This window comes from Melanostigma gelatinosum (assembly GCF_949748355.1).
Source record: "Melanostigma gelatinosum genome assembly, chromosome: 12".
Classification (NCBI taxonomy): Eukaryota; Metazoa; Chordata; class Actinopteri; order Perciformes; family Zoarcidae; genus Melanostigma; species Melanostigma gelatinosum.
Window position 1 is genome coordinate 1,440,342 of NC_136645.1, and position 15,326 is coordinate 1,455,667.

The 15,326-nt window shown below is 43.1% G+C and overlaps 2 protein-coding genes across 10 annotated transcripts in view; both read left to right on the top strand.

Annotated features, from left to right (window-relative positions):
- Positions 1 to 4,577: 4,577 nt before the first annotated feature.
- thumpd2 (THUMP domain containing 2) lies at positions 4,578 to 12,148 on the top strand. Its single transcript, XM_079279878.1, has 11 exons — positions 4,578 to 4,698; positions 5,532 to 5,670; positions 5,787 to 6,185; positions 6,286 to 6,404; positions 6,491 to 6,568; positions 7,028 to 7,080; positions 7,269 to 7,356; positions 8,304 to 8,375; positions 10,865 to 10,976; positions 11,403 to 11,523; positions 11,740 to 12,148. Exons 1-11 carry the CDS (start codon positions 4,588 to 4,590, stop codon positions 11,984 to 11,986), a joined length of 1,539 nt encoding a protein of 512 aa, XP_079136004.1. The 5' UTR covers positions 4,578 to 4,587; the 3' UTR covers positions 11,987 to 12,148.
- A 1,256-nt stretch (positions 12,149 to 13,404) lies between these two features.
- The window catches only part of LOC306785823 (mitogen-activated protein kinase kinase kinase kinase 3-like), a 42,016-nt gene continuing 40,094 nt past the window's right edge, over positions 13,405 to 15,326 (top strand). For all 9 annotated transcript variants that reach the window (XM_079280330.1, XM_079280331.1, XM_079280333.1 and 6 more), the window contains exon 1: positions 13,405 to 13,629. In XM_079280330.1, the coding sequence (XP_079136456.1) occupies positions 13,531 to 13,629 (99 nt within the window). In that variant the 5' untranslated portion in view covers positions 13,405 to 13,530. The remainder of the gene's footprint in view (positions 13,630 to 15,326) is intronic.

A 15,326-nucleotide genomic window follows, 5' to 3' on the forward strand; every position in this document is an offset into this window, starting at 1 on the left:
TCTATAAGTTCCGGTGTCATCCTGAGCTCAGTCCTTTTTTATCTTCTCGCGTCGCAGGTTAGCTACCATGGTAGCTTAAACAAGGATGTGTCTACGATCAAGACATATTAGAGCTCGTCGCTGTAGCCTTGTGACTACCGGTCGGAGTTGCGGTTCTCTCGCCCTCCAAAGGCTGCGACGAGCTGTCCCTCTTCGGAGGGAACGGTGTGTTCGCCGTTCGGACATCGAGCCCCGGACTGGTGGACGCCCCTATCATCGGTCGTCACCAGTCTGATAAGGGTCAGCTAAGTCGTGATGACAGCAATCGGTAAGATCGATTAACATTGTTTTCTATAACAGTTGTTTGTTCCACGGTTGGCAGAGCGCTTCCGCTCTAGTAATCGAGTGGCGCGCTAACGAGAGCGTAGAATTACGCTGTCGGCCCGCCCTTCACAGTGTTACGGCTATCACAGTTAGCAGAGTGTTCCTGCTCAGGCAAACTTGGTGAGACACTAGATCGGCATTGGCGTTGTGTCCATGGAGATTTAATCTTTACATCTGATGTAATACGCAGTTAGCAGTGTCTTCACTCAGGCTAACTTGGTGAGATGCTAGCTGGGACTGCGTCCATCAACTTTGTAACCTTACGGCCGTCACAGTTAACAGAGCGTCCCCGCTCAGGTTAACTCAGTGGGAAGCTAGCTGAACAGAGCTGGTACTGGGGCTGTGGCCATCAACTTTGTAGCATTACAGCGTACAGGATTCATAGAACCGTAGTTACATTCGTAACTTTCGTTTTACACGATGACCCACGCGTTGTTTCAGCTCACGTTAATGTCTGTTGATCACCTCCTCCTTCCTCCTCATGCATCTCTGTTTCTCACAATCAGTCTCACTTACTGAAAGGATTTTAAATATTTGATCCCCCTTTTCCAATTATGTTGTTTTATTAGCAACCACAGAAGAAGTGTGCAGCGTAGCAGGCGCTGATGGAGGAGCAGAGGATGGACTCCGTGATGGCTGTAGAAGTGCACCATCAGTGTCTTTGGCAGGTTGAACTCACATCCTCTGCTGAGCCTTCTTATGTTCAGGAGAGGGAATGTTCAACTCCTATGACTCCAACTAATGTTAATGTTGTGTTTTTAGAACTAAAATATGAAAACAAGACATTGGACACTGAGACTTTGGGGTAAGACACAATGAATAATGTTTAAAACCAACACAGAGAGACAGAGGCACTGTGGTGCCACAGTGAGGTTGACAATGACGGGTTGATGTTTCAAATATGGAAAGTGGTGAAGCGTCACACACACACACACACACACACACACACACACACACACACACACACACACACACACACACACACACACACACACACACACCTTTCCTCATTACTTCCTCTCCTCGTCCTCCTGCTCTGCTCCTCTCTCTCTCTCTCTCTCTCTCTCTGTCTCTCTCTCTCTGTCTCTCTGTCTCTCTCTCTCTCTCTCTCTCTCTCTCTCTCGCTCTCGCTCTCTCTCTCTCTCGCTCTCTCTCGCTGTCTCTCTCTCCCCCTCCCTCCCTCCCTCCCTCCCTCCCTCCATGGACGCTCGGCCCTGTTGACACACTTCACACTCCTACATATCTAAATGTCACAGCAGCACTCTGAGATGAGCTTGGACGCCCACATGTTAAGTGGTGAAACATTCTGTCTCTCAGAAGGTTAATTTCCATCTGAGGGTGAAAGGAAGGAGAGGAGAGAGGAGGGAAGATAACGAGGAGAGAAGAAGAGGAAAGCGTTATTCTCCCTTTTAAATACTTCAACACTTTGCAGCCAAATGCTGCAGCGATTACTTCAGCAAGTTGTGAAGCACGGCTTGTTTTTCTTTCCCTCCTCTCTGCTCACTGCTCATGTATTTGTCCTTTCCCCTCGATTTCTACTTTCTCTATTCTGTCCCTCCCTCCCTCCCTCCCTCCCTCCTCCCGATCATTTATGGGGTGTGGAGGGGAATAAAAACAACTTTAATGGACAGTAATACATCACGCCGCGGCTGCTGTGCCAGGCGGCGTCCATTTTGTGAAGCCGTTGTGTTCACTTAGCAGCAGTGGGGCTAATTATTGCACATGGCAGCTGTTGAAAGGAGTATTAATGTCTCCTTTCTACATGGATAAGTCCAAGATTACGGGCTGATGGAAGCAGTCAGGGTAAACGTTAAAGAGAACAAGAGTGACAAAGAAGGAGCCAGCGAGGAGGCCAGAGCGCGTGTCCGGCTGCTGTTCAGTCGACACGCTGAAACAAGAAATCTACCAAAACTGATTCACAATTAAAAGGAATTTAATCCACTGATGCAAGTACAGTATTTACAGTGAAGTACACTATTTCATGGAATATTAAATCAATAAAACCCCGTTTGCAAAAAACTCAACTCAGCTCCTCAGGTATAAAACCCGTCCGTCCTCTGAGAGCATCACGCGAGAGAGAAAAAGACTTGAAATGAAACCACCCACATCCGCTCCAAACTCCTCCCCTTCCGTCTATCCCGATTCCTATTGGCTAACTCCAGCAGTGTATTCTGTCTGTCTGCCTTTCTGTCCCTGAGTTCACCAACACATTTAATGACTGTCAGTTATGTTTAATCCCTCTATGATAATCCTTCAGTATCAACGTTAAACTTCTGCAACTTTGGCAAAAGCTTCATGTCTCAAATTCTACTTCTAGCTGCTAATCCTAAAACACTTCATGCTTATCTTAATTATGCATTTCCAAAACCCTTATGATTATGACTAATTATGAATTCTTAAATATGAATCATTGAACACTTTTATTATAGCTACTAAACACACAGTTCTATGCTCAAATTTCTGACACCTTGCCGTCCAATAACGTTCATACGGAGCATTGTGACCCACGTGTTCAGTATTTTAGACACATTGTTGTCAAATCTATTTTATTTGATGTTGCAACGAAGAAAAATGGTGATTTTTCTCGCTCCACCATGAGGTTTACGTTGGTTTTGTTTTAAGTGAAATGTCTCCCGCTGTTGGATGGAGTGCTTGAGGTTTAGTTTACATGCTAACACACTGAGCTAAGATTTAGCTTCCTGCAGACTACACGTCCGGCCTTTCCCATTTCCCAGTTTGTACGTCCTTGATTCCTTTCCTCCCGTCGCGTCTTGGTCCCACCGAGAGGAGGAGGCGAAGGAGAGAGGAGCCGAGGTAACAGGTGTTCAACCAAATGACATCAAGTAAATATGACGTGTGGCAACAGCTGCATCATCTGTCCATCGTCACGCCTCTTTTTATTCATCACCGGTGCCGAAAAGACTTCCACCGATGTTTTCCTTCACCTACAGCTCCTCAGAAGAAGCCTCCTTTCTCCTCGAGATGCATTTTAGGACGTTGGTTTGCTTTCAGAGCGGAGCGCTGGAGACGAGGAGACACAAAGTAGAGCCCATTCAATCCAATCAGCCAAACTTCCAGGATCAAAAATGAAAGCTGCAACTAGGGCGTCCAAATTCATTCATGTTGATAAAAAGAAACTTACACATGAATTAAATATTTGCCCCCAAAAATCCTTGTATGACTCTGATGTGTTTCTGTTTGGATATTCATCAATAGAATGTGAGAAATGACACATTGAGTGGGGATCGAATCCCGTTGAGGCACTGTTACATCAGTCTGATGTAACCTGTTTGCTGTTATATGAACATATTTACTTCACCATAAGTCTTCACATTGTCTGGAGACACCAGCCTGTCAGCGTGTGAAGGGTTTATGACACAAAGCAAAGAGCAGAACACGGTTCATCAAATAAAGTATGGGGATTAAATATGTCTGGGGGGTTATTAAAGTGTCAGAGAGTGAAGAGAGGGAGACACAGATGGGAGGATTTCTCAGGAAAAAAAGTGAGAATTGTGTGAAACTTGTTTCTGCTGCAGAGTTCGTCAGAGGTTTCCTCACAGCTTTGGAGGGAACACCTGTTCAGAGCTGCCTCCAGGTAGTACACGGCAGCAGAGGTGTGTGTGTGTGTGTGTGTGTGTGTGTTTTGTGTCTGTCTGAAACCAGCGTGGGTTTAATGTGAGTTTATGTGCATGCACTTGTACGTTTGCAGCTTGTTGTTTTGTCTGAATAGCTAATGTGTGCAGCGAGGGATTTAGGTATTGTGTGTGTGTGTGTGTGTGTGTGTGTGTGTGTGTGTGTGTGTGTGTGTGTGTGTGTGTGTGTGTGTGTGCGCGCGCACTGATAAGAGCTCCCACTTCAATTCAAGTATTAAAATGAATCACGAAATGAAGGCTTGCTGTTGTGGACTTTGCGTTGCTGTATTACATCAACATGCCATTATTAAACAGAAAATGAACACGAACAAGTCTTTATTATTTTTCTTTTTTTCTTCATTACAATCATACTGTGATAAATGTTATTTATTATGCAGATTGTTTCTGTTTTCCAGTTTACTCCATCTGTGACTTTCTCCTCTGTGAGAAGAGAGACCCCTGCTGGCCACGACCGGTCACTGCAGTCAGATGACGTAGTTCCGCTTCCGGTGTAAACAAACAAGCCAATATGGCGACTCTCTAGTAGAAGAAATGAGCGTTTTTGTCGACACTGAACTCGTTGTACGACATTATGAGTGAACCGGACAGTAACGGGAGTTTAGTTCGCTACTACTGCACCGCCGGAAACGGGATGGAGCGGTTCTTAATCGGAGAGGTGAAGAAGAAGCTGGCCGCTGAAGATGTGAGTGCTTCTTTTTGTGTCAGTTACGAGAGAAGAAGAAAAAAATCAACGGTTATAACGACAAAAACCAACGGTTCTAACGGCCGTTCAAAACTCCATTCGGTAAGCGTTAGTTTGAGATAACTTCCGGAATTAGCTTCTTCCAGTGGTGGAAAGTAACTAAATACATTGACTCAAGTAACCGTTACAATTTCAGGTACTTGTACGTTACTCGAGTATTTTCTTTTTCTGCTACTTTGTACTTCTACAAACATATTATGCCTTTACACGCAACCACTTTTATTTCACAGCTTTTATTTATTCACTTTTAATTAATTAATTCACTTTTTTCAACAAATACATTAAGAATTTTCTACATTAAAATAAATTATATTTAAACGATGATTTTATATATATATATATATATATATATATATATATATCTCATTTTATATAATAAAATAAATGATATACATACATATAAATTATTGTTTAAATATATATATATATATATATATATATATATATATATATATATATATATATATATATATATATATATATATATCATTTATACTATATCAATTAATTAAACCTCAAGATTGATGTTTAATTCATAAAAGTATATTTTTTATGATGTTAGTGGATTTAGTTTCAGGTGAGGTGGAACCAAAATATGTCAAAACCTGATTTATGTTTTACTGTCAAATATCAGTATCGCCTCAACAATCCACCGTCGTTTCATTTTAAGGATCCAACACGACTTCTTCAGACAATTTATCAAATTGCATTTTTGGCTCCAGGGTGAACTCTTTAAACGCTGGACGGCTCTGTTTGTTGTTTGTGTGTCTCAGGTGTGTCAGACGGCAGGTAAGGTGCTGTTCAGCTCGTCTGCCGGGATCCACAGAGTCAGTGAGCTGAAGGCTGCAGAGAGACTCTTCCTGCTGCTGAGGAGAGACTCACCTGTTCGTCTGTCTGCCCACAGCGGCCCAGGTACAACCAGATGACAACCAGATGAATAATGGCATCATAATAATAACAAATAAAAAAAACCCTCTATGGGATTCAGTGCCTGATTAAGATTTATGTTTTCTCTGTAATGTTCGCAGCAAAAGCCGCCTCTGAGCTTCAGTCCAGAGTGTTGGGCGACATCAGTCAGTGGACCGCTGCTGCAGCGACGTGGAGCCGCCTGCAGGGGGAGCTGTCGGGCAGAAGGATGACCGACCACATGCCGAGGAGGGAGGAGGGGAGAGGGAGGGAGGAGGGGAGGCAGGGAGAGACAGAGCAGAGAGATGAGGAGTCGAGCAGAGGAACCTGTGGAGTCGAAGCCCAGAGGATGAAGAGAAAGAGGGATGAAGAACAAAAGGAGTCTAGTAGTGCAGAGGAAAGGTGGACATCTGAGAAAAAGAGAGGATCAGTTGGTGTCCAGGAAACATCAGGACGAGACCACGATGTGGAGAGAAGCTGCAGGGAGATGGATGACATGACGGAGGACAAAGTGGAACATGGTATTCAAATGAATTCAAACTTCTTCTCTTTTAATCCAACGTTATTTAAGTTTCTGACTCACTGTTTTTTGTTGCTTGCCTTTGCCGTCATGTAATAAAGTGAAGCCGACAGCAGGAAGACCCAGCAGGACCGAACCAGACCCGTCTGGTCCGGACCGGCTCTCTTTCAGGGTCAGCTGCAAGTGTACTGGATCTCTGTCCCGGTACTTCAGCTCACAGGTAGTGGACCTGAGCGTGCACATGAGGGTGACGTCTCTGCACATAAACGCATGAAGTGTTCAGAGTGTGTGTTTGTCTTTATTCAGGAGGTGAGCAGAGTGATCGGAGGAGGTCTGAGCAGACTGCTGGGCTGGAAGGCTGATCTGAAGAATCCACAACTGGAGGTAAAAACCTTCTTCTACTGAGTTCTGAATCTTTGGGTTGATTTATGCATCAGTCCAGTTGTATTCATGTCGCTCCTTTTTAAACGAATCAAACACAATTCAAAGAGTTTTACAACAGATTGACAAGACGAAACTGGAGAGAAGTTGAAGACACTAATGAGCACCAAATAAAGTTAAGGAAGATAGATACAACACTGAATTAATGAATTGTGTATAAAACACATTAGACACTGTGTAAAAAGCATTTAAAAGATTTTTAAATGCTACTATTAGACTCAATAGAACATTAATATGTTCTGAGAGGTCTGGTCATGTGGTGCCTTAACTAATAATAAAAAACCTTTTAAATCAATACATCAACTGTGTATTTGTCTCTTAATAACGCTGAGCAGACGCTCTTTGCTCTCTTGACTTTCCTTTCAAAATAAAACGTCGTTGGCTGTTTGTTTGTGTCTTCAGGTGAACGTTTCTCTGAGTGATGACCACTTCCTGTTGGGCTTTCCTTTAACCAGGTGAAACACTTTCTCTACATTTAACTCTGGAACTAGTTTTAATGACAAATGAAGAGTAATAATAATAATGCCAAACCTACATCTTAAACATGGTGGATCCAGACTTGGTGGTGGGTTACACACACGTTTCATATTGCACCTTTAATTAATAAGATAACAAAGAATCATACGTGACGCGTCTCCTTCAGGTTGCCTCTAGCGAACCGGAGCTACATGAAGACCAGAGGACTCAGGTCCACTGTAGCCTGGGCCATGGCCTCACTGGCTCACATACAGGTACTCACACACACTCACACACACACACACACACACTCACACACTCACACACACACTCACACACTCACACTCACACACACACTCACACGCACACACTCACACGCACACTCTCACTCACACACACTCACACACACACACACACACTCTCACACACTCTCACTCACACACTCACACACACTCTCACACACACACACACACTCACACACACTCACACACACTCACACACACACACACACTCTCACACTCACACACACTCTCACTCACACACTCACACACTCACAGTCACACACTCACACACACACACACTCACACACACTCTCTCACTAGGTAACGTATGAAGGTAACGTTGCCCCTCTTACAAGGTCCCAACTCAGCACGTGTATTTATGTATTTATGTATTTATGTATTTATGTATTAATGTATTTATTGGACTTTGGGTGAACCTTCATCATGTTACATGGAGACTTGCATCCTCACGTACAGTTACACACCAGTGCACAACTCTACTCTTTAAACACACACTCGTCACGTTAATGACATACTTGTCTTAACGTACTCTTTATTTGTTTGTTTTTAAATCATATTTTATTGTAAACGTTCATATTTTCTATTTGTACTGTTGTTCATTGGTCCTCGTATGTGTAACGTACTCGACAATCAACGATTCTGATTTGTGTTGATTGAACTCCATTTAAAGTCTGTTTAAACGAAACAGATGTAGGTTTTAAACAGCACATCTGGATTTACTCGGCCTGAGAGTTTCATGTTTCTGTTATGAATCCACTGAAGCAGGTTCAGACTCTTTAAATATTAGAGCACGGAGCCTTAACTCGGTCCTGATCTCCAAACTCTCAGCGTGATGTTTGCTGTGTGGACGCTGGCGGTGTGTGCGTGCTGAAGCATGTCGCTGTGATTCTCATGTCTGTCCGTTTCCTCCTGTTCCACAGCCGGGCTCCTGTGTGGTCGATCCGATGTGTGGAGTAGGAAGCATCTTAATAGAAGCAGCTCAGGAGCACCAGGTCAGGACCCCAAGTCTCTCAAGTCTACAAACACTTCAGCTTCTGGAATTTAAAAAATGCTTCTCACTCGTGCAGTTTGTTTCACATGTATCAACGGCAAAAGACAGGAATATTCTCAGATATGCACTCATATATATCACAGCATTAAGTGTAGATGATAGATAGATAGATAGACTTTATTTCAGACTCGGGGTCCATACAGGCAGATACATAAAGACAGACACAAACAATAACAGTACGGAGGCCTAGCAATGCCTTACAAAGAGACAGCTGTACTAATGTCTCCACAGCTGGGACTGGTAGCGTGTGGTGCTGAACCTCATGTTGGTTAAAACAAGTATGATCACATTTACAGAGTCATTCAGTGGACAGATGAATTTGTACATGAGATTTCTTAAAACTGTTTGGAAAGTGTTGACTCGTGCAGCCACAAACATTTCACTGGCACTACTCCATCTTTGTCTCTTTAAAAGTATTCTCATGGCGTCATTGTACGCTACTTGAAGTCTCTGTAAACTCTTTGTTCTGTAGTTTGACCACAAGTGTGCAGTAGAGTGGAGTACAATATGCTCTGAACAGAGACATCTTCACTCCATCTGTACACACACCAGACTAACGTGAGAGACTGTTTGTTGTGCAGACATCATACCACATTGCCTGGAAATGTCGTTATCATCAGAAATGTGTTCTGTTAAAAAATGACCAAGATATTTGACTTCACTACAGACACCAAGATTATTGTCAGACAATTTGAAGTCAGGGAAGTTTAGACATTTGTCCTCTTTAGTTCTACAGATCAGGATAGCACTCTTACTGGCGTTGTATTTGATGTCATGTTCCACACCGTACACAGTACATATAGTGAGGAGCTGCTGAAGACCAGCGCTAGAAGGACTAAAGATCACCAGATCATCTGCAGACATGATGTGATTAACCAGAGTATTACCCATCATGCACCAGGATTACAGGCTTTCAGTTGCTTGGACAGATCATCAATATACAGATTAAACAGAACTTGTCTGACACCATTGCAAACCCCAAATGGGGCTGACACACTTTCACCCCATTTTACTCTCATACTCTGGTGCGCATACCAGTAAGCCAGAATTCTCACTGTGTATGTGGGGACACCTCTTTGGCTCAGTTTAATAAATAATTGACTATGATTAACACGATCAAAAGCTTTGGAGGCATCAATAAAACACATAAGAAGTGATGAGTTTTGACCTCTGTATTTGTTTACAGTTTCCTTTAAGGCATATATACACAAGTCAGTGCCATGTTTGGCTTTGAAGCCGAACTGGTTATCTGTGGAGGTGATGAAGTCCTGTGTTCTGTCCAGCAGAATTCTTTCTAGGACTTTTGACAGGACGCTGGCCAAAGCAATGGGCCTGTAATTCTCTAGGCTACATACTTTACCAGCTTTGTTTTTAATGACTGGCACTAAGAGAACAGACAGCATTGAGTCTGGTAACAAGCCGTGAACCATGAAGCCAGTAAAACAAACAGCGAGGAGAGGAGCTAACCTCGGACTAGCATCTTTAAGGTGTTCAGCAGTAATATGGTCTAAGCCACTTGCTCTGCCTTCAGACAGTTTGTTGATAGCTTGGTGCACCTCATATGATGTAATTACCATTCACTCATTACTCTCAGAACTGTCCACGCTGTACAAATCACTTTTGATGTTAAATAAGGTGCTATAATGCTGTCGCCATGACTCAGCAATGTTGTCTGTTCCTGAGATTCCATCTATAGAGCATGGTAAAGATGTTTTACAGTTAAGAGCTCTCACTTCTTTCCAAAAATCAACTACGTTGTTGCTTAGCAGCTTCTTGGCCATGGAGTCAGCCCTCATGGCTTGATCATTCTTGCAGATGAAGTGAATGGCATACTTATATCTTGCATTGGTGAGCTTCTTGTACTCGAGCTCTGGTCCTTGTCTGGGTCTACCAGCTAGAGCCCATGATTTGAAGGCTTCAGCACGATACTCGGCTACAGACTCGTTCCAGCCAGGTTTGATGTTATGGGTCTTATTGTGATGCTTGTAGTAGGGCTTGCTGTCTTTATACAGAGCACTTACTATATCATTGTACATGAAGCAGAGATCTCTCCTATGCACCACATCCTTACAGTTAACGTCAGTACACACAGCTGCATCTCTAGCTAGATGAATATGACTGAAGGACTGGTCTGTACGAGCAGAATACACTAAGACGTCCTCTTCAGTGAGAGTTAACCAGTCAAGTTTTTCTGTGTTGACACTATTTCCATTTCTAGATAGCGCCGGCAGATGTTCAACATTTATCGACATAGCAAAAGGTATATGATGAGTTGTTGCTGCTCCATAAAGAATGCCCATACATCCCAATGAAGCATGAGCATCAGCTGTACCAATACAATGCTTGCAATATTGCTGCAAAGCGTGTACTTTCTCGTAATAGTACACGCTGTAGCGTGTATGATCTGATGCATCGCTCTCGCTGCTTCAGGCCGCGTGTTTCCTGGGTTTGGACATCGATGACGGACAGCTGCAGAAGGCCAATGACAACGTAGAGTTTGCAGAGCTGCCAAACATACAGCTGCTGAAGGCTTCGTCCACGAGTAAGAAACCATCAACGACAAACGTTTGGCATTAAAAAGCGTTTGTGTTTCTGTCACTAAGCTCATGTTCAGTGGGTGTGTCCATACAATCTATTTCCAGGGAGGAGTTTACTGTAAGATGTGTATCACGGAGTAAATTACAGAGTTTTATGTTCCCGAATGAAATCAAATCAATCAGCAAAACTGTCACATAAACATGAATTGAAATACATTTAAATCATTGTCAGCTAATGTGTCACGCCGTTAATAATGATGTCATTCATATCTGATGAATCTCAGGTGATGGTTCATTTCACTGAATCTCTTATTTAGCTGCTTGTTTTGGATGTGACTCAGCGAGTGGGAGGTGAGAGTGAACCCTGCTGGCACGTGTTAAATTACCTTGTGTGTGTGTGTGTGTGTGTGTGGTTGTGTGTGTGTGTGCAGTGCTGCCTCTGCCCAGCACCAGTGTAGACGCTGTCGTCTGCGACCTTCCGTTTGGCAGGAAGTTTGGCACCAAAACAAACATGGCTGCCAACCTGCCGCTCATCCTCACAGAGATGGAGAGGTTTGTGTTTCTGTTTCCAACGGTTCTTTCAGAAGGATTCAGTCAATCACAAAATGTGTTCATGTAATGTGCAGAATACAACATTTTTAAACTGTTATTCTGAAGTAAAACTCACTCTTTTGTATTTATCAATAGAATTTATATGATTTTTTTTACATCCGTCCAAAGAAAAAGAGCAATAACTGTAATTAATGTAATAAATGTTTGTGTTTCTAGAGTCCTCCGTGTCGGGGGCACCCTGGTTCTCCTTCTGAGTCCTCAGCTATCTTGTCTCCTGAAGAACCTCCTGGCTCAGAAGGACTCTGGACCCCCACCTACCCAGGAAACAGAGCCTCAGCCTGGGCTGCAGCTCCCTCCCCCTCCCCCTCCCCCTCGGTGCTCCCTGCAGCACCAGGAGACTCTTAGAGTCAGCTTAGGTGCGATAGATGGACTGATCCATAAATATGTCAAGACGGACGCGTGATCTGTGTGAACGTTACGTTTCAAAGTAATCAGATACTTCTCATTGTTACTTGACATCAAATACAAGTAGGTGTGTTAAAATGCCACAATTAAAGGGAGCAGACAACTTTTCTCCACAGTTCCTTCAGTTGTTTCCTCGCTGCTGCCACCGCGACCCGACCCCGGATGAGCGGAGGACAATGGATGGATGAAAGAACGACTCTTTTATTCGTCTGTTTGTTTCACTTCTGTTGTTCAATTGCAAATAATACGAAGAAATAAATCTATATTTTTTAAAACATTGTTGAATTTTGAGTTGTGTGAGCTTTTGCCGTTCCAGAGGTAAATCATTCATCCATGTGTCCTCACGGGCAGATCACGAGACAACGGCCTCTTCTGTGTCTTTCTGTGGTTATTTTGCCCCTTTTTGTCGTCTTTGTGTCTTTTTAGTCGTTTTGTGTCTCTTTGTTGTTTTGCATCTTGTCATGGTCGCTGTGAGTCTCTTCGTGTGTCATCGTGTCTCTGAGTAATATTTTATAGGTGAAGCATCCGTTCAGCCTGTTCAGTAATCCACTCATGCATCTTCATATCCTTCATTTAATTTAATCTCAACTGCATTTGAAAGAAGCCTGACGAGTGGATTATTCTTATGGGGTTATTCTGTTCTTTGTATTGTCAACAAATTCCATGAAAAGACCAGAAACCAGCAGTGTTCCTCAAACTCCAAAGCCAATGAACATAGAATATAGTTTCTCTTATAAAAAGGGGCTCTGGGCGCTGTAGTCTTCAGCAAATGTACAGAAGGAACATGTCACCACCACCACACGGTGCAACTGTTTTAACTGTCTTAGGCCGACTGCACAGAAGAACAAGCTAAAACAGACTCTTGTCACACAGACAACTCTTCTTAGCATCACATCATTGTTTGTGTGGCTCATTTGTTGGTCATAAATATAGAATATCACTCTCTTTATCCTGTAATGGGGCTTTAGTTCTTCCTGTAACACAGACCCCATCACAATGTTGCCATCTGCCTCTGTTTAGCCCCGCTTAGCCCACTTCCATACAGCGGGGCCAGACGAGGCCACGCAGGGCTTATATCGTGTTTTTTATGTATTTTATGTTCTCTGTAATATTTTAACATTATATAGGTGGAGGCTTCAAACAAGCCCAGTTGGTTTTTTTCCTCTTCCTGCACTGTGATAATATTCATCTCTGTTATGTTTGTTTGTTTATTTTATTGTTTTAACTGTGCAAATTACAGATAGATACTTTATTAATCACACAAGGGGAAATATGTTTAAATAAATAAATACAATGAATAAATAAACTAAACTAAGGTGTTTTTATTAGACCTTGACGCCATGATGTCCACTGCGCATGCTCATTGCGCAGTGTGGCAGCCATGTTGGAGCGACAGTGGACTCGGGCTGGGATTCACTGACGCCGTATTGTTGTTGTTTTTTTCTTTAAGAAATATACATTATTCCCGCACGTTATTTGGGTGGTTTCGTCTAAAAAAACCCGCGCGCGATCTGCGCCGCAAACTGTACCAGTTGTTGTAAAATGATGAACTCCAGTGTCGACCTGTCGCGGAGGAATCCGCAGGAGGATTTCGAGCTGATCCAGCGGATCGGAAGCGGCACATACGGAGATGTGTACAAGGTGGGGGGGGCACAGAGGTCCATTATCGGACACACGGCGGTCAGACGTGCACAGCTTGTTTATCTTTGTTGCCATAACGGTAGAAAACAAACCGTGTGACCGCGGTGAGCTTGTTTCTCATGCCTTGTTTTTGTGTGGCTTTTAGCTACAGTTGTCGCTAGCGAGCTAGCTAGCTAGCTAGCTGTCCGAGAACGGACGCAGCTAACCTGCTAGCATCTAGAAGCTAACCAGGCTTGTTTAGGCTGTTTGTGTGACAAATTGACAAAGAAGTGGTGATTGTTACAACTACATATCGAAGCACAGGCAACATATTATATCATAATGGTGTGAGGCTTTTAGCTGAATTCGTTAAAACTGTCAGAGAGAGAGAGACACGGACAGACAGCTGTCTGTCTAGAAACACAGCTTAAAGCTAAGCTACAACAACAACATTTCAACACCTCTCATTGTTACTATCCACGTTATAACACCAGTATAACTATTCACGTCTATTTATTAAACTGTGAGGATTATTGTCTGATTTATGTCGTTTTTATATCTGTTATGTTAATAACACTATCTGGGCCCTGTGCTGCTAGCAGACATCGTATGTGTAGCATATAATAAGCATCAACATGCTTATTATATGCTACACAGCATTCCTAACATAGAACACAGGTTAGTGGAATACAACGTTTGAAGACAGCAACGGTCATGTAACGTTAACATTTAACAAATATCACAGAAAATAGATCATTCAACTTTATTTCCAGACACATGAGTCCATATAGCCTCAAAAACAAATACAACAACAACAACTAAACTAAATTCAATACGAGGACACCAAGACGCAGGTATAACCATTACACTTCAAAAATCACAGAGTGGAGTACAGGAGTGGAGTGCAGTGGTATAGGAGTGGAGTACAGGAGTGGAGTAGTGGAGTACAGTAGTACAGGAGTGGAGTACAGTAGTACAGGAGTGGAGTAGAGTAGTGGAGTACAGTAGTACAGGAGTGGAGTACAGTAGTACAGGAGTGGAGTACAGTAGTGTAGGAGTGGAGTACAGTAGTGTAGGAGTGGAGTACAGTGGTATAGGAGTGGAGTACAGTAGTATAGGAGTGGAGTACAGTAGTATAGGAGTGGAGTAGAGTAGTGGAGTACAGTAGTACAGGAGTGGAGTACAGTAGTGTAGGAGTGGAGTACAGTAGTGTAGGAGTGGAGTACAGTGGTATAGGAGTGGAGTACAGTAGTATAGGAGTGGAGTACAGTAGTATAGGAGTGGAGTACAGTAGTGTAGGAGTGGAGTACAGTAGTATAGGAGTGGAGTACAGTAGTGTAGGAGTGGAGTACAGTGGTATAGGAGTGGAGTACAGTAGTATAGGAGTGGAGTACAGTAGTATAGGAGTGGAGTACAGTAGTGTAGGAGTGGAGTACAGTAGTATAGGAGTGGAGTACAGTAGTGTAGGAGTGGAGTACAGTAGTATAGGAGTGGAGTACAGTAGTATAGGAGTGGAGTACAGAGTGTAGGAGTGGAGTACAGTGGTATAGGAGTGGAGTACAGTAGTATAGGAGTGGAGTACAGTAGTACAGGAGTGGAGTACAGTAGTGTAGGAGTGGAGTACAGTGGTATAGGAGTGGAGTACAGTAGTATAGGAGTGGAGTACAGTAGTATAGGAGTGGAGTACAGTAGTATAGGAGTGGAGTACAGTAGTGTAG